The 22,845-nt window shown below is 41.9% G+C and overlaps 1 protein-coding gene across 25 annotated transcripts in view; it reads right to left on the bottom strand.

Annotated features, from left to right (window-relative positions):
* PRR5 (proline rich 5) overlaps positions 1–22,845 on the bottom strand; it is a 146,287-nt gene that overhangs the window by 34,860 nt on the left and 88,582 nt on the right. For 21 of the 25 annotated variants that reach the window (XM_042848103.2, XM_042848052.2, XM_042847993.2 and 18 more), the window contains 4 exons: positions 17,367–17,415; positions 15,123–15,180; positions 10,965–11,056; positions 8,095–8,235 (listed from right to left, as the gene is read on the bottom strand). In XM_042848103.2, coding sequence (XP_042704037.1) covers positions 8,095–8,235; positions 10,965–11,056; positions 15,123–15,180; positions 17,367–17,415 — 340 coding nt within the window. The remainder of the gene's footprint in view (positions 1–8,094; positions 8,236–10,964; positions 11,057–15,122; positions 15,181–17,366; positions 17,416–22,845) is intronic. The other 4 variants (XM_042848126.2, XM_042848138.2, XM_065583886.1 and 1 more) reach the window with 1 other exon arrangement.

Genomic DNA, 22,845 nt, shown 5'->3' with positions numbered 1-22,845 from the left:
AATTTGAGGGCATAGTCTCAAACTCATGTAAATCAACTGAAGTCACTGGAGTTGGAGTCAATTGGAGTGATGCCAATTTAAACCAGCTACGGATCTGGCTGTGATTTCTACCCATGTAAGAACTATCACTGCCATCTTTATCTATGGGGCTGAAAGCCCAGAGAAACAACACACAGAGGGCAACAGACAGAGGTCTCCATTGTGGGGAAGAAGGAGAGGATCTTATTTCCAAAAAGGCAGGGGAAGGTACACTTTAAGAAACGCTGTTTTATATTTAGGCCCTGTGGTGCATTTGTATGTACCCATTTCTCATATCCTTAAACACCAGAGGTTCCCTATTTCAAAAACTGCCAAAAAAGAGTTATAAACATCTTGGTACCCCAAACCACCTGCCGCCCTGACCTGCTTATAACCTGCCTGTCTCCTGTGCTGCAGTCTCAAAGGCTCAGCAAGGCTACCCCTGACAAAAGACTGCCAAACTATGAACCTCAAGGCCATAATATATTGGCCCCAACTGATACTGCCTTCAGTGTTAGAAAAGCTTCAGTTCCAAAGAACAGCCCCTGCCGTGCTCAGGAGAGTGCAGGTCATTTTGTTCTCTAACTGCTACATTGTCATTGGTTTGCTGTGTTGCTGCCCAGATGGGGAAACGGCAGTCTTTGTATTTGATTACACCCTTTGAAATGCCCTTTGCACCCATTTGAAATGAGATGGGATATATAAAGAACATTTAGGCACATTACAGAGACAAGAAATAGGTCCCACTGGGCAGATGTATTTATTTATTTTGTCTGCTTTTACACGAAGATGACTGACCCAAGAGTTCAAATGAAGCTCAGAGAAGCCACACATGACACCGCATGGTTTTATTTTTCCATTAGGACCTGCTGTGTAAAAAGACCTCATCCCCCAATGCGAGAGATATTGTACTTTGTATTTTATATCTTTTTAAATACTTTGTGCTGCCCGGAGAGGTTTTTTTAACCCTCTGTATGGACTCCACATTATCCTTATGTCAAATGAGAGATGTTCAGCTAAATATTCTCTTACCTCTCTTTGCAGACTCTCTCAGGCCTAAACTAGGACACTTAGCGATAAGATGTTCCAGTCACAGTGGCAAACAAAGGGCCTCTGTACCACATGTTTTTCAAAATAAGTCAGGTTTTTTTTAGTCCTCTGTATAAATACCTTCTGGGAATCACGCAGTGACCATTTTGTCTCTCTGGTGTTTTGTGAGTTGTTCTTCCCAAATCTCTGTGCTTTTCACCCTCATTTTCCTGCTTCCTTTCTGACTCATTCTCCTGCTTTCTAATTCCACACAAAGGGCCAGAGAATGCAGGCTGAGAGTGTCTGTATGTGTGTGCATGCAAAGGTGCCTTAAGTTCCTCTTTGCACTCCCCTGATCCTGATGCTGCTCTTGCAGGCCCAAGTCCAGCTAGAGCTATCTAAGGGCTGCTTTAATTTATGTTGTCTATACATGGCCATGGGGGCTAACACTGCAGTTAAGGATCAGTGCAGCGTAACTGGTCACACTTTCTCCTGCCATGCTGGCAGCAGAGAAGTTGACTGCGATAAGAGCCTCTGGATGAGTACCTTAATAGGGCAAGGACTTCACCATCTATGTCAATTCTTTCTTGGCCACCAGATGATACTGGGGTGATCTTTCCAGGGTTAGTTAAACTGGTTGTAGGACCAGATTAGGTTGATGGTGAGGTGCATACATGCGCTGGAAAACCTGACTCTAGGAATACTTTCTGATCCTTAAATGTTAGCCTCAGTTCTGCTGTTTGCTACTGCTTTGTGATGGCACCCTACAATCTTATTCCAAAAGTGAACATATTTCTCTCCCCGTTTCCGTGGGCACATTTTCGAAGTGGTGACAGAGGGGATATGAGATTTTGTCATGTGGCACCCACAGAACAAGTCACTTGAGTATCTGACCTTTTAAAATCCCTTGATACGCTTTGTTGCTCTTTAGATAATCTAGCTGCTCCAGTTTGTCTCAACTCCCAAATTCAGATTCCTGAACTACATTTTCATTCATTTCTTCTTCTCTTCCTGGTCCCTAGTTTCATATCTCCGATGCCTTACTCAGAGAGAAATGGTGGTGTCTACACATGTCTGTGAAGGGCAGGGTGGATTGTGAGATTTTCTATCCCAATTCATATACCATTTTATGTCAACTTATGCTAGTGAATTGATGCTGAAACTGTATCACAGGCTGGGGTGCACTCCTTGGGATGAGGCTGCTGGGTGGGCTGGAGATAAATGTAGCCCATGGCTTAGAGGTTGGAAGACCTGATTGAAAGAAAAGTTTACCCTCTAGGAGGAAATGCAGGGACCAACTTCATTCCTGGCCTTCTCACTGAGAAATACTTCAAAGGGACTATTTTCTCCTTTGTGGTGAGTCCTGTGTATCGGCAGCAATACATCAAGACACTTAAGCATATACTGAACTTTAAACATGCAAGTAGTCCCACTGAAGTCAGTGAGATTACTCATGTGGTCAAAGTTAAGCATGTGTTTACATGCTTTGCTAGATTGGGGCCTGTATGTTGAATAGGGATCAGAGTTTCTCATGACTGCCCACTCTTCTTTATAAACCTACATTCCCCCTCCATGAAGAAAAGTCCTGTGTTACTTTGTCTTCCTCTGGCCAGACGGGCTCCATCTACCAGTGAAGAAAGGTACATGACCAATACCAAGTTTACCCCACACCACAAACAAATCCCATTGCCTCCAGAGTGCTTCTAGTCTTTGATCCAACCAGATGTAATGCATTGGTACATGTCTGTATCAAATTATGGCCTTCCATTGACACTGTAACTGCCATGTTGAAGAATCTGACCGACACTTTCAGGTTGTAACTAGCTGCTTAGAGCTATCAAGGACAAACCCAGGGCAGCTTAGCGTAATGCCTAATTCCCAGAAGGACTAACACAAAAGAATCATCAATGGTAAGTAACTGTGTCCCAACCAAGGGGGTCTACCCCCTGTACCAAGGTTTTGCTAGAGAGAGGAGCCGGCCGGAGGGAATTGATTTTCCCAGTTTGAACTTTAGATGGCTGGAACTTCTCAGCTAACCACAGGACTAGAGTCTGCAGTTGATTAGCTGGTCACCAGACAGAGGGTTCAGAAATGTTATGTAAAAGCAGGATCTGCCCCGGTCTCTCTCTCCCCCCATATCTGATCACTGCCAGAAAATGGAAGGACTGCAGGAGTGGGTCCAAGGGCTCAGACAACTGAGCACAGATTCAAGGGTGAGAGCATACAGGCTTTTCTGTGTTTCCTAAAGATCTGTAAGGATGTACCTTAGGACATGTCTGCACAGGGATAAAAAACCTGTGGCTGGCCCAGGTCAGCTGACTTGGGCTTGCAGGGCTAAGGCTCTGGAGCTGAAAAACTGCTGTGTAGACGTTCAGGCTCAGGCTGGAGCCCAAGCTCTGGGATCCTCCCACTTCACAAGGTCCTAGATCCCGGGCTCCAGCCCGAGCCTGGAAGTCCACATAGTAATAAAACAGCCCCATGAGCTAGAATCAGCTGGCATGGGCCAGCCACGGGTTTTACTTTGCTGTGGGTATGTCTACACTACCCGCCGGATCGGCGGGCAGCAATCGATCCAGTGGGAATTGATTTATCGCGTCTAGTCTAGACACGATAAATAGACCCCCGAGCACTCTCCTGTTGACTCCTGTACTCCAGCGCTGCGAGAGGCGCAGGCAGAGTCGATGGGGGAGCGGCAACAGTCGATTCACCACAGTGAAGACACCACGGTAAGTCGATCTAAGTACGTCGACTTCAGCTACGTTATTCACATAGCTGAAGCAGCGTAACTTAGATCGATCCCCCACCCAGTGTAGACCAGGGCTGTGTAGACATACCCTTACAGGCCCTGATCTAGAAACTGATTTGATGCTGCCCAGTCCCAGCTGGCTTGGAAGCACAAAGGTTGAGTCCAATTAGAACAGACTTGTGATCCATGAGGGTGACTCAGACAGGTCTGTAACACTCTCCATCATTCTGGGAAGTCTCAGCATAAAACTTTACCATGTGATTTGTAATCTCGCATGACAACCAGATAGTTGCATTGTTATCCGTGCCCCACCTCTACTCACAACAGGATTTAATCTTACTCAACAAGTTTAAAACACTGCACTTGCTACCTCTAAATGTACAAAAATTAGCTTTTGTTTAGTCTGATGTTTGGGTTTGGGAAACAGACTTCCTTCTGAATTGACTATGAGCTTTTATAAATGTAAACAGAGAAACTGACTCATTCCCTGATCCTCTTTGACACTGTAAGTCTTTGGTTTGGTTTCACCTAGATTTTAAACCGCAAAGCCAGGCAACAATTGGCAAACAACAATTTTTGTCACTAGCTTCCTGCTGTATGATTATAAGTAAGAGATTTATATGAATAAACATCCAGGGATGAATACATCCCCATGTAATTATTGATTTAAATCAGTGGAGTTGCACAGGGAATAAATTTGGCCTTTTACTGTAAATAAAAAAACCCAGTGCTTATTATCCTGTTAATGTTTCCTGCTGGTGGACAAGGGAGGGGTGCAATAAACTTCCCTGCAGCACTGTTCCTGGCAGATCATTCCATCACCTCCTCTGAACTTTCTAATATACGATGTTATCCAGCTCCTATTGCAGTCAATGGAAGTCTTGCCACTGACTTTAATGGGAGTAGGATCCTAGGATCCTAGCAGTGGCTAATATTGGTGAAAAAACTGAAAACCAGCATTTAACATTGTCTGAAAAAAAGTAAGGGGTGTTTCATAATCTGGGAGCACCAGCTTTGGTAAGAGTGCTTAAAGTGTGCTCTCAGTGACCCAGCTTAATTTTTATTTTTTGCCAGGTCTGTGACCTCCCTGACTTTAAGCCCTGCTGATATAATGTACCTAGACAACTGTGCAATATGGTACTGGGGGAAAATACCTGTTCTTGATCCAGCAGAGCATTACCCATAACAGAGTAATATATGGAGATATACCTATCTTATAGAACTGGAAGGGACCTTGAAAGGTCATGGAGTCGAGTCCAGTCCCCTGCCTTCACAGCAGGACCAAGTACTGTTCCTGACAGATTCTTTTTGTTATTTTTTTGGCCCCAGATCCCTAAATGGCCCCCTCAAGGATTGAACTCACAACCCTGGGTTTAGCAGGCCAATGCTCAAACCACTGAGCTATCCCTCCCCCCATTGGTTGTTAAATTACGCAGCCCTTAAAATACAATCAGCCACAGTAGTTGATTCAATGACCTCAAACAGAAGTGAAAAAGTATTTCCTTTCGTTTGTTCTAAATCCATCCGTATATAAAAATTTACTAACCACAATGTCTCAATTGCCCCAGTTTTTAAGAAGTGACACCTTTCCCTCTTAACACACTCATCCTGTTGTGATTTTTTTCTTTCATCAAATGTTCACAAACATTACTTCCAACATACACATTCTTTGAATATTTTTCAAACTAGGTGCTGCTTTTCTTTCTGGATATCTTATTTTTCTTCTGACAGTTTCCCTGGTTTCATTTATTTGTATTAGGGCTGTCGATTAATCGCAGTTAACTCACACGATTAACTCAAAAAATTAATCGCAATTAAAAAATTAATGATGATTAATCGCAGTTTTAATCACAATATTAAACAATAGAATACCAATTTAAATTTATTAAATATTTTTGGATGTTTTTCTACATTTTCAAATATATTGATTTCAATTACAACACAGAATACAAAATATACAGTGCTCACTTTATATTATTATTTTTTATTACAAATATTTGCACTATAAAAATGATAAACAAAAGAAACAGTATTTTTCAATTCACCTCATAGGAGTACTGTAGTGCAATCTCTTTATTGTGAAACTGCAACATACAAATGTAGATTTTTTTTTGTTACATAACTGCACTCAAAAACAAAACCATGCAAAACTTTAGAGCCTGCAACTCCAATCAGTCCTATTTCTTGTTCAGCCAAGTGTTCTTAAAATAAATATGTGCTGAGTCATCATCCGAGATTGCTATAACATGAAATATATAGCAGAATGCGGATATAATAGAGCCAGAAATATACAAATCTCTCTGTCAGGGTTCCCTCCCCACTCTGAACTCTGGGTTAGAGATGTGGGGACCCGCATGAAAGACCCCCAAGCTTATTTCTACCAGCTTAGGTTAAAAATTTCCCCAAGGCACAAATCCTTTCCTTGTCCTTGGACTGTATTGCTGCCACCACCAAGTGATTTAGGAAAAGGACCACTTGGAGTTCCTATTTCCCCAAAATATCCCCCCAAACCCCTTCACCCCCTTACCCGGGGAGGCTTGAGAATAATATACTAACCAATATGTTAACAAAGTGAGCACAGAACAAACCCTTTGGTTTTTAGGACACTAAAAATCAATCAGATTCTTAAAAGAAGATCTTTATTATAAAGAAAAAAGTAAAAGAAGCACCTCTGTAAAATCAGGATGGAAGGTAATTTTACAGAGTGATAAAAAGATTTAAAAACACAGAGGATTCCCCTCTAGGCTCAACTTCAAAGTTACAAAAACAGGAATAAACCTCCCTCTTAGCATAGGAAAAATTCACAGGCTAAAACAAAAGATAATCTAAAACATTTACTTGCCTTTTTCTTACAATTTCTGTAATTTTAGATGTATCATTTCAAGTTATCTTTTCAAGAGATGGGTTACCTGCTTGGTCTCTCTCTCTCTCTATCTATCTAGAGGGAACAAATAAAGAGAGCACAAACAAAACCTTCCCACCCCAGATTTGAAAGTATCTTATTTTCCCATTGGTCCTTCTGGTCAGGTGCCAACTAGGTTAACTGAACTGACTAACCCCTTACAGGTAAAATGATTCTGTACCTCTGACTGTACCTCTGGCCAGGAGGGATTTTATGTTACTGCACACATAAAGGTTGTTACCCTTCCCTTTATATTTATGACACTCTCCCAGTCACAAATTTAATTAACGCATTATTTTTTTAACAAGCATCATCAGCATGGAAGCATGTCCTCTGGAATGGTGGCTGAAGCATGAAGGGGCCTACGAATGTTTAGCATATCTGCCACGTAAATATCTTGCAATGCCGGCTACAACAGTGCCATGCGAACACCTGTTCGCACTTTCAGGTGACATTGTGAAGAAGAAGCAGGCAGCATTATCTCCTGCAAATGTAAACAAACTTGTTTGTCTGAGCGATTGGCTGAACAAGAAATAGGACTTAGTGGACTTGTAGGCTCTAAAGTTTTACATTGTTTTATTTTTGAATGCAGTTTTTTTTGTACAATTCTACATTTGTAAGTTCAACTGTCGTGATTGCACTACAGTACTTGTATTAGGTGAACTGAAAAATACTATTTCTTTTGTTTTTTACAGTGCAAATATTTGTAAATAAATATAAAGTGAGCACTGTACACTTTGTATTCTGTGTTATAATTTAAATCAATATATTTGAAAATGTAGAAAAACATCCAAAATATTTAAATGATATTCTATTATTGTTTAATTGTGCGATTAATCACATGGTTAATTTTTTCAATTGCTTGACAGCCCTAATTTGTATCTATGTAATTTTCTACTTATCCCCAACTTCTGGACAAAGGACTTGATAAATATTTAAAGAAAACACCAGTACCTAGACTCTTACATCTGTGACTAGCAAGCAATTTTGACAGAATTTGTTGACATGATCAAATCTGTACTAAGCATTATGATGAAACCACCAATCTCCAGAAATACGAGTGCATCAGCCCATAGCACGCCTCGAAAGTTGTGTTACTGCCACAAATATGAACCTGATACCAAAACTTTATGCATTTAGGCTCAATTTTCAAAAGTGGCCTCTACTTTTGGGTCCCTTAATTTTTGCTTTGCGCAGTTTGAATCTCCACGAACTCCACTTTCAGCAACGTTGAGAACTATAGTTCCATGGCTTCACCTGGACTAGTGGATTCTCGGCGCTTCTAAAATCCAGGGTCGAGATGTCTCAAACTGGGCTCCCAAAAATCAGTGGCCACTTTTGAAAATGTTGTCAATACAGCATAGAAAGAGATTTTTAAAATATAACCAAAACTCTTTACCTGGAGTATTAGCAGCATCTGAATAATTGAAGGTGGAACTCTGGCTCTGGAACGCGACAGGGCATCTTCTAATTTAATATTGAGGGTTATAATGTTCCGAAAATGCAGGAGAGCCAGCTGACGAACCGAGGGCTCCTTCCCCTATCAACAGAATCACCACAGTAAGGATGATGAGCCATTTAAAAATAACTGTCAGAATCCCAAGTATAAGTGCTTTTCTTAAATCTTTACGAGTAGTAGGAATGGTAAATTCCAAGCAAATTCAAAGGAAATATTTGGGATGGTCAAAAATCAAACCAATTTGTAGATCCATAATCTTTGTGTGGACTCACACGATACTTTTGTATGACTTGTCTATCATTGCCATGGACTGGATTATTTAGTCTGTAATCCACAAATCAGTACAAGACCCTCTTTAAGAGGGAGCAGGGCCAGTGTGCTAGAGCCTTATCAGCACACTCCAGTTTGGTCAATTAATTGGGTTTACAAGAGGGTACTTCTTGGTATTAGGGGAGGAGAGACCTGGTGAGTCAGGGCATGGGTCAGTCAGGGGAATGATAGGCGGTAAGAGCTACCAGAGCCAGGAGACTTTATGTGGTGCCTGGGAGAAGGCTGAAGGCAGGAGAGCAGGAAAATGGGTTTGCTGACTGGTGTCCCCAAGCCAGAGCACTGGGGCTGGAGAGGGCTGAAGGTCAAAGAGCAGCAGAGGCAGTTGCCCGCTGGCTCTAAACCAGACCGCCAGAGCTGAAGGCCAAAGAAGGCTGAAGGCAGAGGAGCTACAGGGGAGCTTACCTGCTGACTTCTGCAAAGCCAGAGAGCTGGACCCAGAGGAACAGTGAGGGGGCAGAGGGAATGAGGGATGCTCCCAGGAGAGAGGCTGCAGGGGTTCCCTCAGGGGACAGCTGGGTTGCACTTCAGCTAGAAGGGCTGGGGTGACTGTCCAGGGTCAGAGGGACAGACAAGGACTGTCGGAGAATCCAGGCGTGGCCAAAGGACAGTGGGGGAAACTGAGGCAAAAGTTGTTGCAGCACGACATCCAGCCAGGAAGAAGTGTGTTAGTGGTAACTTTGCCACATCTGGATACGCATGTAATCGGGGATCTTTCCTGAATTTACACCCTGTAAGAATATTTTGGAACCCTAAATAGAGTAGTATAAAGTTTTAAGAGTATTTTAACAAGGGCAACATTTGAATTTCTGTTTATTTCCCTGATTTGGGTGCCAGGTGGGAATTCACACTTTGTCTAGGTTTGGTACTTCCCAGCCCTGCCCAGCGGTGGCTCCCCCTCTCTTTAAAATTCAGGGAACCCTCAGTACAGTGGCAGAGCTAATGGAGAGGGGGCGACCAGCCCCTTGGTGGCCTTTAGGTTTATGTGTGGCACCTTTTCAAGCCAATAGGTATAACTGCAGGTGGGTACCACCAAAGTCCCTTCGGCCCCCTGGTTCCGCCACTGCTCAAAACCTGCCTGTACTACTGTCTCAGTGTACAAAGCAGAAGCAGAGCTGATGCTTCACATCATGATTTCATGCAACTACTTTTTCTCCAGGGAAGACCACATCTCACTAAAGACAGCTCCTGCCCAAAGAACGTGTTTCTAGCAGCAATAGCAGCCTCTGGCTTTGTCTGTACTAGGGATTAGCCCCCATTTCCTTGTTTACACTAGGGTTTGCACTACTGTAGTTAGTTCAGTTGGTGACATAAGGACTCATCCCTAGGACATGCACGTCCTCAGATACACATTCAGATTCCTCTGAAAATCCCAGTCACAAGTCCCATAGAAAGAGAATGGGACTTGTGATCCTAACTCACCTAGGGGCAGATTTTCAAAGAAAGTTAGGCACCTAAAGATGTAAGTAGGTGCTTAGTGGGATTATCAAAAGCACCTAAGTGAGTTTGGTGCCTAACTTCCATTGATTTGAGAGGGACATTAGGCAACTAATTTACCTTGCAGCTTTTGAAAATCCCAATAGGTGCCAAAATACTTTTGAAAATTCCACCCAATATTCTGATTTGTTGGTGATTGTACTGGTTTAAATGGCTACACATGGCACAAGTCAGTTAACAATGTGGCCCTGTATGCTTTACATGCTTTAAGAATTTTTTCAGCTGTTTCCTTTACTTGCAGAAACAACATATTTATAAAGTTTCAACTTTTCCGTAGAACTAGGATTTTGTGCCTGCAAGTGCAAATGATCATACTGACAGCATTTAGATACCCAATTAACAGATTTATCAATTAATTGTAGATGCAAAGTTAACCCTGCAAAATAGGAGGATGTTTCTGAAAACCAGGTCCTTTTTCCCCACAAGGAGGTCAAGTGCCTTAAGCATGTTTAAAATGATTTCAGGTAAAATTCTCTGCTGGTGTGAATTAGTGAAACTCCACTCACTTCAATGAATCTGAGCCAATTTACACCAGCGAAGAAGTACACCACTAACAAAACTGGAAGTGTCTGAAAATGACTTACAGAGTACAAAATTTTCCATTGACATTTTTAACACTATACCAAGTGCAGGCACTTCAGATATATCCATGCACAAGGCCTAGCTGGAAATGTACATGCTGAAGTCAACACAGCTGTGCTTGCTTCACTGATTGCCCATCTTCATTTTACTATTCATATCCTTTTGCTCTAGTGTGAGCTGACATAAGGACTAAACATCCTCACTGCATGCAGTTCCTCTTTTCAAAGTTCCCCCTTCATGTTTTTCACATGAGAACTTCACCATTCATGCAAATGACTTGACTCTACAGAACAGCTGCACTAACAGATTGGTCCCTCTGGCATAGTTTGACAGTTGTGACAATTTGTTGATCAACCCGTCAAACGGCCTTTTCTGGATTCTAAAGTAACAAAGTAATATTTCACCTGCACAGGATAGAAAATAGCCTGAAGCATGGGCAGGACGTCACTGAAAAAGAAATCCCAGGTTTCAGCTAAGGTATCCAGCAGCTTCTGTCCTGTAAAAACATAAGAGCTTCACTAACTTGTTTTATGTTGTGAACAGTTAGTCAGTGGCATTAGCTGAGCAACACAGGAAATGATGTAATATACTAGTTCCTGCAGAACAAAGGGGAATCACTGACAGTTATTTTAGAAATATTTCCCCCGCCTGTACATAGTATCAGTCAGTATTTGTGTCTTTTGGATCACACAATTAAACACACAATTAAATTGAGGGACTTCCGGCACAAAGCTTAGTCAGAGAGCTCCTGTACAGAATATAACAAAGCCAGACTGCCCCCGCCTCCTGCAGTAAAACTCCCTGGAGGGAACATGGGGGATTAAATCTCTGAAGATCCCCACATGGAGATTCCACCACATTGTTCCACCCCTACCTCAGCAAAGAATAAGCTGCAAGGACGGTTTGAAAATTCCAGGATCTGTAGGAAGCAGTGCAATGCTGTCCACGTGGTCATGCTGTGTCCCAGCCCGGAGCCCCCTCTTGCATTCCAAACCCCTCAGCCACACCCCCAGCCAGAGCCCTCACCCCTTCCTGCAACCCAATCCCCTGCCCCAGCCTGGTGAAAATGAGGGAGTGAGCAAGGGTGGGGGAAAGCGAATGAGGGAGGGGGGATGGAGTGAGAGGGGGTGGGGGCTAGGAGAAGGGACAGGGGCAGGGCAAGGGTATTCGGTTTTCTTAGGGTTACCATATTTCAGCAAGCAAAAAAGAGGACGGGAGGAGCCCCTCCCTAGCTCCGCCCCCATCCTGCCCTAGCCCCGCCCTTGCCCCCACCCACTTCCCGCCCCCCTCAGAACCCCCAACCCTCCCCCCCGCTCCTTGTCCCCTGACTGCCCCCTCCTGGGACCTCTGCCCCTAACTGCCCCCCAGGACTCCACCCCCTACCTAAGCCTCCCTGCCTCTTGTCCCCTGACTGCCCCCTCCTGAGACCCTCCCCGCATCCTAACTGGCCCCCTAGGACCCTACCCCCTACCTGTACCCTGACTGCTCCAACCCTGATCCACACCCCCACCCCCAGACAGACCCCTGGGACTCCCACGCCCCATCCAACCACTCCCCACCCCCTGACAGCCCCCCCCAGAACTCCCAACCCATCTAATCCCCTCTGCTCCCTGTCCCCTGACTGCTCCGATCCCTCTCCCCACCCCTGCCCCCTGACAGCCCCCCCCAGAACTCCCAACCCCCACCCTGCTCCTTGTCCCCTGACTGCCCCCTCCTGGGACCCCTGCTCCTAACTGCCCTCCAGAACCTCACCCCCTACCTAAGCCTCCCTGTTCCTTATCCCCTAACTGCCCCTTCCTAAGACCCCCCTCCCTAACTGCCCCCCCAGGACCCTACCCCCTACCTGTACCCTGACTGCCCAAAACCTTATCCACACCCTCCCCCAGAAAGCCCCCCCCTGAACTCCCGACCCCCCCCGTCTCTTGACTGCCCCATCCAAAACCTCCCTGCCCCTTCTCCGACCCCCTGACCCCCTTGTTGTTGGCCTTCACCTAATGTCTCTGTGAACTTGCTCAGGAAGGACCTGAGCCGTTCGTCCCGGCACGCTGGCTGGCAGGGGAGGAGGAGCGGGGGAGGAGCTCCAGACTGCCGGGGGCGATCTGCGAAGGCAGGGAGGGAGGGAGGGAGGGAGGGAGTGCTCTCAGCTGCAGGGGGGAGGAGGGGTTCTCTCTGGCTGTCGGAGCCCCATGTAAGTGGCACCATCCGGCCGGCTGCCCTGTTAGCCGCGCGCGCTCTGCATGGGGTGGGGGGTTTGGGGAGTCCGGACATTTACAAATTCCCCCCCGGACGCTATTTTTAGCTCAAAAATCCGGACATGTCCGGGGGAATCCGGACGAATGGTAACCCTAGGTTTTCTGCTATTAGAAAGTTGGCAACCCTAATCCTGTTGGGAATGTGTCTTTATCTTAGCTCATCTTATATTTTATGGGCAGTCTGCTCAGCACTGTCTACTTTGCAAAGCAATGAATTTCAATGCAGCAACAACAGTGACTCAGAACAGCTGCTCCTCTATCTGCACAGTAAACTGCATTTTCCCAGACAGACCTTTTACTGTGGGATGTGGAAGAATGCTTAGAATCAATTGGTGATTAGCATATTTCACACAAAAGAATTTGACTTTCATGTCCTCTGAGAATGTTTGTTTTACTGTCAAGCAAAGGCCTTTGGATTTCCTACAGTATTTGCAGGGATAAAGGAAACTCAGCTCATGTAAACATAGGCCTGATGTGGTCATTCTTGTATGAAACAGACACATAATATTTTCCATGGGCCCACAATATTTTTACACCACACACATTTTAATGACCTGTTTTAAGTAAACTATATATGGCATTAAATCAAATTAGCAATCTAGCCTAAGAGTTTGTTGACATTTTACACATGCAAGGTTTCTGAGTTTCATTTCAGTTACAGGAGAAGCAAGATGCATTTCAATGTTTGTTTCTCAGTTTTGCATCTTAAATGTTATTAGACTGATATCAAATATCAATCTAATATCAACTTTTAAAAAAATTACCTATACAGTGTGATTTTAAAAATTGACTGGTTTCTCCTTTTGATTTACCAATTTGAGACTGAAAAATCTGATTTATAATTTGCAAGAAAGCTGTGAAAACCTTGAAATCCTTACAGTCCAGTTGTCTGTGATTTTGTAGGTGTTATGTTAAATAATTAAAGCACTCTATGATCGGCTCTAGAGGAGTTTGAGGAATGTATGTCAAATACGTTTTCTGTTTGCTGTGGTCAGGGGAATTGTCTTTTCATTAACAGATTTGGGTTCAAGAACAGTCTTGATCCAATCAAATAAGCAGACAGCAATGAAAGATCACATTTAAAATTCAGAGATAGCTGTAAGTAATGCCAATGGCTTTCTCTAGGAAACTGATCAAATGGTGTATTTAGACTAAGAGGCGTTTTGACATTGTGGTGCAGTTGAAAGAAAACTGCATTTCTTTAAAACTGTCTTGGACTCCAAAAGGTTCTCAGATGTTTTATTTTATAATCTATATTCAGAAATTACTTCACCTGCCAATGAAATATAGCTTCCTCTGGGTGACACAGCCAATTTAAAAATCACCTCTAACTGCTGCACAACAGCATAGGCCATGGAATGAAGAATATTGTATTCAGGTAAAATAGCAGCTGGAGGCTAGGTAAGCAGAATGTATTGGACCATACTATAATTCTGCCAGTGAATTTGTGCTAGCAATTTTAAGAGGTATTTTTTGATTTCTGCATTCATGTAGACTCATTAAAAGACAGATTTGACAACATCTCTTTTGCAGATCTCTAGTGAATGCAAGTGAGAGAAACTAGAGTGTCTGTGTGGAGAGATAGGGCGAGATTCTACTCCTACTTACACTGATGTAAATCTGGAGTAATTCCAGTGGACAACTGTCTTCAGTGGAGATACTTGAGATTTATACTGGTGTATAGGAGAGCAGAATCTGGCCAATACTCTGAATTTTTGTTCCTTCTCTTTGCATTTATTTACTTAATACTTGGACTGATTCTTTCAAATATAAAAGAAATTTCATTAATAGTTGCCTCAGTTAGGTGACATTTATAACCACTTTAACTGCAGACAGACAGACAAATGGAGCCATGACAACACAACGGCACAGCTTCTGACCTCATTTATACCAATGTAAACCCAGAGTAACTCTACTAAAGACAACAGAATTACTCAGGATATACCCAGGTTTAAGTGAGATCAGAGTGTGTTCCCATGACTTTTCAGCTAATTGGGATTGCAGGGTTTACATTGTCATTTAATAAAACATTGTATTCTGTTTTCCACATCTATTTAATCTTAAACAAGTTATAACTGAATGAAAACGTAAACACCCAAACAGGAGGTTTGGTTAGTTGATGTGCTAGGCAAACATTTCTCCTTGGTGGAAGCCAATAGGAACATGAAACTGTAAGTGACACTGGAACAACCTGCTGTTATGGGACCCGATCCAAAGCCCGTTGAAGTCAGTGAAAGGAATCTCATTGATTTCAGTGTGCTTTAGATCCAGTCCTTTGAACAGCTGCAGCACTGCTGAAGTTTGAGTTACCTTCATAAAACCGGATCTTGTCCCTCAGTATTACCATGCCTTTTGTAAGCAGCTGATTCTGTAAATAAAATACACACACCTTTTATTTCTACAACTCCATATTTCTTCGAAGCCATTGTAGATTTTTTTTTTTAAACAAGAAAGCTGTTTTAATGGCTGCTGTTCATGAATGAAGTTTTATTTCTATGTCCATCTTCTTGTTTAAAGCTACTAGGACACTTGTAAAATGATGATGATAATCATATTCTTAGCTCTGCCAGTGTATAGCAACTTCCATCTGGGGATATTAAAGCTTTTTACAAACATTAGCATAGGCCATACACCATTTAATCAGCAAGGGAGGTAGTAAATTGTATTTTAAAAGTAAGATCATGTATAATTATTAATAAATAATAATTCCTGATTAATTACAGCACAAGAGACTTGAGGAATCCCACAGAATTTTCACCTAAATTAAATATTTGGACCCTATTGAAAAGGATCCGTTTAATAAAAATCTGTATTATGCTGAGATTTATAATATTAGATGTGGGCTTTCACTATAAAATGAAATATTAAAACCAAATCTCATCGGTCAATAAATGCTCATAACAGGACCTGATCCAAAACCACTGAAGTCAATAGGAGTCTTTCCACAGACTTTAGAGGGCTTTGAATCAGGATAATAAATCACGTCAGAATACTGGAACAAATAGTATTTATAGGAATCCCACTGTCACAGTTAAGGGCAAATATTGTCCATTCTGTAGCCATGATCTGAACCCTTCCTTTATAAGTGACCGCAATAAAGTTCCTTAATAGTGTCCTTAAAATACATGTGGTACAAAGACCTCTGGTCAAATATTTCAATATCTGACCTGATATGAAATTTCAACCAATGTGACATTGATGGAAGGGGAACAAATCCTATTTTTATCCTTAACTTTAACGTAATAGAAAGGTAAAGGTGTGACGGTGTACCCCATAAGACTTCATGGGAATATGCTTATGAATGTATATATGATATAACTGGAATATGTTTTATGCTACATATGCCATGTAACATATCTATGTAAAGGTTATGATCTACTAAATACATTCCTCCTATTTGTATGCATGTATCATTTTTGTACTTGAAGTTAGGAATATTGGCTGTATACTTGCTTGATTTCTAAGTAGCCTTTGTAAAGCACTTGGTCAACTTCTTGAGAAAGGAATGTGCAAATTAAGTGCCCAATCACGAAGCACTTAAGGGACAATGGATCTTGGGAGGCTCCAATCCACATAAGAAGTCTAAATGAGGACGTTCAAGGGAGCAGGTAAGCAATGGCTGCTGCCTGTAAAAACTGAGTCATGCATGGATATGTGACTTGCCCATGTGACTCCAAAACTCCATCTTGGAGCTGGACTTTTCATAGGAGAGAGGAGGGGACCTCCACACACAAGAGAAAGTCTATTTAAGCCTGTGGGAGACCCCTCCATTTTGTCTTCAGCTGGCTCAAGAGATAGCCTCTCCAGCCCCAAGGATACCTGAAAGAAACTGGAACAAAGAACAGTAACTCTAGGGGGTGTGAGTTATTGCTGGACCCAGACTAGAAGGAGACTAGTCTGTAAAAGGAAGCTTACTGGGTGACGTTTTAATCTGTATTCAGTTTTCTTAGAAATAGACTCATGTGTTCTATTTTATTTTGCTTGGTAATTCACTTTGTTCTGTCTGCTATTACTTGGAACCACTTAAATCCCACTTTCTGTATTTAATAAAATCACTTTTTGCTTATTAATTAACCCAGAGTATGTATTAATACCGGGGGGGAGGGCACAAAGAACTGTGCATATCTCTCGATCAGTGTTATCGAGGGTGAACAATTTATGAGTTTACCCTGCATAAGCTTTATACACGGTAAAACGGATTTATTTGGGGTTTGGACCCCATTAGGAGTTGGGCATCTGAGTGTTAAAGACAGGAACACTTCTTAAATTGCTTTCAGTTAAGTCTGCAACTTTGGGGCACGTGGTTCAGACCCTGGATCTGTGTTGAAGCAGACTGGCGTGTCTGGCTCAACAAGACAGGGTGCTGGAGTCCCAAGCTGGATGGGAAAGCAGGAGCAGAAGTAGTCTTGGCACATCAGTTGGCAGTTCCCAAGGGGGTTTCTGTGATCCAACCCATTACAAAAGGATTTGCCTACTGCTTGTTCAGCCAAACAATTTTACTCAGCAGCACTGACAAATGTAAGAAGCTGAATGAAAAACGAAACCCCCACAAACCTGCAGATATTCAGTAAAAAAGGATCCCAGCTCAGTTTTCAGTAGTTGCCTGTATTAGGGAATAGAGAATAAAAAAAGAATTTTTACAATCAACAAATTGTACCCAATGTGCATTGTGTATAAGAAAGGAAGACTGCTGATCTTATGAAGTGTTTTAAGTTGCATCTTTCCTTCTAAAAATGTTTAACCAGAAGCATATTAAACAGGGATAACACACTATAATAAACCCTTAAATCAACATCTCTAAATGCTCAGAAATATTTATTGTAGGAGATTTAGACCTGTTAATGACTATAGTTATGGTACAAATACACAAGTGATTTTCTTAACTAAAAGAAGAGAGGCTGAATTCTGCCTTCAGCTGCATTGGTATAAATTTGGTATCACACCACTGAAGTCACTTGAGTTACTTTGTATTTACGCCTAATTAACTGAGACCAGAATTTCATTTCACTTGCACTTCAGAAGTGGAAGAATATGAAAAATCTTAGTATTCTACGCTGGTATGTGGCTCTGAGCAATCTGGCGGATTTCGAAATAATGTAATTCCAAAGGAATGAGAGTTTGGCTTGCTTTAATGAGGTGCGGTCTGAGTTTTTAGAGCTCTGGACTGCAGGTTTGGGCCCTAAGTGACTTTAATAACAGAGTTGTGCCAAGTGTTCATAAAGAAACCTGAAACCCGGTGAAACTCTCTGGGTTTTGTGACAAGCTTGACACTGAGCCAAGTGTCATGAACATCCAGAATGAATCTGGGCCAGTTAAATTAAAACTCCAAATTTCACACAGCTTCAGTGCAAAATCAGGTTAAAATGCAGCATATCACTCCTTCAAATGAAAGCCTCTAGGCCAAACTGTGGGAGTGCCAACCTACACAAAATACAATTCCCATAAACCACCGTCAAACGAAACAACTGAATCCCACCAGCTCTAATGCCAGAACCAATGTATTCAAGGTGAAATTCGCCCCTGTGTAGAGAACCAGCACAAGGCCTATGCAGCAAAGTCTCACTTGATGCATGTTGGGTGCTGAACAATTTGAGAATCTAGTCACAGCTGTGGTTGCTGAACGCTTGAAAATCTGGCCCCATCTGACGACTGAAGGAACTCAGTACAACTGTATGTGAAATTTGGTTAAAGACCCACCTCAGTTAAATATTTTGGTCCCTACTGTGGTCGTACAAGACAAGTTTCACTATATATGAATGCAGACACTTTGTTGTGTGTGGTCCCCTTTCCCTTCCCTTTGTTTCCTTCTTCTGGCCTTGAAAAATAATAATTAATTTTTTTTTAAAAAAACATGCCCTATTTCTGAAGCCCAGCAGACCATTCCCCTCTATATGCCCCTCTTCCGCCCTATCCTCCTTCCCAAAACGCCCCACAGGAGATGGAAACTTACTTGTGGAACACCACAAGATTCAGCACATTCTGCCCTGCAGTGTGCAGAGACAGCTGCCATTACGAGAAGGAGCAAGTCAACATCTAGCATGGGGGCATGTGTATTACTTCTTTATATTGATAAGAATATGCCCAACATGACCCTGGTGCACTCTGTGCAGACATGTTAGGAACGCATGAAATTAAAAAATGAAAACAAGGAGTGGGATTTTCAAGGGAGCCCAACTGGACAAAATTCAGCATGAAAAGAACTCTCCCCTAGAAACTCAACCGACTCAGACACACTCCTTCAGATAACAGTCTAGCATCGAAATGGTCAAAGCCAGCTAAGGGATTTAGTCATGCAACTCCCATTACAATTAATGGGAATGGTATGTTTAAATCCCCTAGTCGGCTTTCAAAAGCTCAACCTAGGTGAGTAGATAAACCTTGAATAGTGCTCTGAAGGTCAACAGACCCAGGATTTGTTGGATGAATATGGGAAGTGAATCCTGCAGCTGAGGACCCTCTTCTGAGCACCCTCTGCCTACAACACCTTGACCTTTAAATCTAGGGGTTGTTCACAAAAATCTCAATTCATCTCAACTGTTGAAATGGTGCATAGTGCCAGATTCTGCCTCCTGGTGAGTAGCTTACTTCCCAAGCAGGCCCATTGATTTCAATGGGACATGTCATGCAATAAGGCACAACTCAGTATAAGTAAGATTGGCTGAATCTAGTCTGTAATGAAAGGGCTGTAAATTTCCACAGAGATTTTATTTCTCATATGAAAGAGACACCGCCACTCCAGACCTCGCTCCGCAATATAACCTTGGTATCACAGCTCAGAAAAAGAATATTGGAGGACATTGTTATATGGCAATCTCTTGCTTTATTTCCACCTTCCCTTCAAGTTATTGGCTCTTTAAACTCCAGTCCCAACTTCCTTGTTGACTCTATTAGGTGGTTTGTAAATAGCTAATACATAGATGGCTTCATACCATCATTAGATGTGATGGCTAATTACTGGAGTTACAAATGTTGATTATAAAATGGCATTCTCTTGATTAGAAAACTAACCCTAAGCTCTGATGAACTAAAATCTTGGTACTTAGTAGTTCAAATGAGAAAGAAATAAAGCTAAAAAGTACACAACCTGCACTTACATGAGCAGTGAAATGCAGCATACCAAGCAGCATTATGGATGTATTAGCACCTCTGCTTACAGGGTAGAGGCAGAACTGACAGCACTGGGTGCTTTCTCCCCTTTGAATCTCTAACAATATGGGTACTTTATTGCTGACTTCAATTATCAATGAAATGCTGAGGTCATTGAGAAGCATTAGAACATCAGTGTTTGATGTTCTCAGTACCTATGCTTACTAATAAGTGATCCAAAGCAGAACCGAACCCAACAAAATTGTTTGCAAAAATGTATTTCTTTTCTTTAACAAAATATGTTGTACCAATCCATCAGGCCACGGGCAATGGTCAGTACTGAATAGCTATGTCTGATTACACATACTTCTGTGATGGAGTCCAGGTTAAATTAAAATGAGATTTCTGATCGGATATGAGAACTGATTTTTAAACAGTTCTCATTTTACCAAGAGCCATTTTGCACTCATGAGGCTTGTATCTTTTTGGCTCTAAATCTACTCTGTCTGTTTAAAGACTTTACAAATTAAGATGCTAATATCAACTCACATAAAATACACTTTTATATCTTCATGTTGCTTCTTCTTTGGTTGACTTTGAAATTAATTCCTAAATGCTACTCAGAATGAAAAAAATCTAGTTCATTATTATAATTGACCTTAACTTTATTAGCTATTAAATTATGAAAGACGTGAAGAAAGAGATTCTTTTATCAGGTACAAAATTTTTCAACAACTGAGGAAATGCTGCTGAAATTTGCCTTTCTTGTATCCAATTAGCTTCCTGAAGCTCAGAGGAGAGGCAGCTATAAATATACATCATCTTTAATACTGGATATCCTGCTTCCTCACCGTTTCCTCTTCCTTCTATTTCTTCCTTAATTTTTGAGGAGTGTAAATAATAACATCCGACTAAAGGAATGGGGAAAGAGAACTCCCGCAGGTCTCCACTGTATGGTTATTAATATCACACAGTCACAGATAAAAGAAGAGTTAAGCAGAGAGATTCTATATATAGGTTTTTGTTAAAAATTCTTTATTTTGACTTTTTTTTTTAACTTGGCTGAAAATTAAGGTGACTATAATAATTATGGGACATTACCTTAAATCTTTTCTCAGCCAAATTCCCATTGAACCAACTGATAAGGACTGAATAAAAGCTGTGTTAAGGAGTTCAGGATGTAAATCAATTATATTTTGGAGCTATTTCTTCCCTCCCTTAAACTTGTTTTACAATGATGTAACTCCACTAGAGTCACTCATGATTTACAATAGTGCAAGTGAAGTAAAATCAGTCCCTTTGGCCCTAAATGTAATTTACTCCCTCTTTAAGGTATCTGTACAATTCCATGGTGGTGGAAAGGAGCTTTGGTATAAATGAAGCCAGGCCCTCTATGGTTCTTTAATAGCAGTATTCAGGGTACACAGCATTAGTGGGTTATCATTTTCTTGGAATGTATTTGCACTCATAGCTATGGCTACTTAACTTGGGGAACCATCTGCTTTATCACCCTAGCATGCATTTCATTTGTAACCCCAACAACCTTTATATTGTGCTGCTGACCCAAAACAAAACCCCAGATCAGAAGGGGGCAAGTTTGGATCTGGGGGAAGGGGAGGGCAGTCAGACCTACCCAGTTCTTCCCATATTGCTGAATAGGATGGGGAGTCCCAGGATGTATGAAAAAAGGGATCACGGTATGGAAAAGGTTGAGAAACAAGGGTTACAACGTGGGACTGGGGATCAGGAGACCTGGATTCTAGTTCTGGTTCTGCTAGTGACTTGCTACATAGTCTGCCAAGACTGCCAACCCAGAGACCAATCAGTGTCAAATGTAATGATGACTTTGGCGAGGGAAAAACTGCAACTCATGGAGAACAGAAATTTTACATACTGAGCTAAGAGGAAAATATTTCCATATTGGTATGAAAGATGTAATGTTGCAAAGATATATCTTATTCAAATCGTATTCATCACAAGCCCTAATGCTGCACACATGGGTTTGGGAGTCAACAGGAAAATGCACAAATGTTGTAGGTATAACTTATTTCCCCACATATTAATATTTGTGTTATGATGCTACTCAATTCTTTTCATGATTAAATTACAATAATTGCCAGTAGAAACTGCATTCTTTATAGTTGGAAAATAACTTCTCTTATTATCTTGTAACTGTGAAGAAAATACAGCATCTGAGGTGAAATTTTCCAGGCTTGGTCTTTGCCTAAAGGTAACATTTTTTGTGGGGGGAAAAATGCAGTGATGTCTGAGGTTGTGAGAGGGTGATTACATTTGTCCCACTTCAGAATAACATTAATTTCAATTTTTGGACACAGCTACAGCAATAATGTCTGAATGACCTTTGAACCGAGGCATGCAAATAGTCCTCATTGTGCTTAACTAAATTTGAAAAAAGAAATTCTGATTTTAAATAGTCACGAGGATTCAAAAACTGCATATTGACCATGTACAGTAGGAAAATGTAGTTAAGTCAGAAAGTGGACAGTTCAGAAGAGACAGCTGTTGCTGCTATGTGCACAAATGTGTTCTAATCTGCTTAAGAGACTGTCTAGCAGTTGGCGTTTGCACAAATGCTTCCTCTTGATACAGATCTTCCGGACCCCTGCACAACCCTCCAAGCCACTTATATTCCCCTCACAACAGTGTTTTTATGAAGGATCATTGGGCATATCAGGAGCTTTATAAAAAACAATTCCCGGGTACTCACTGAAAAGGAGGATCACTGTTAGAGAATGGTCAATCTAACCTGGAGCCTAAGAGGAAGCAAACCTCTACATAAAAGTGGAGAGGCTAGCTGGGTTTTAGCCCAACCATGGCTTTTTAATCTGTTCATGTTTTCTGACAAGTGAAGCCTGCAGGAAAGCTCTTGCTATGCAAGACTAAACTGGACTATGCTTGGTGACTCTGCAGTTCCAAGGAGCAGACT

Source organism: Chrysemys picta, chromosome 1, assembly GCF_011386835.1.
Source record: "Chrysemys picta bellii isolate R12L10 chromosome 1, ASM1138683v2, whole genome shotgun sequence".
Classification (NCBI taxonomy): Eukaryota; Metazoa; Chordata; order Testudines; family Emydidae; genus Chrysemys; species Chrysemys picta.
Note: the sequence above shows the minus strand (reverse complement) of the source record. Positions and strands in the feature narration are given on the sequence as shown.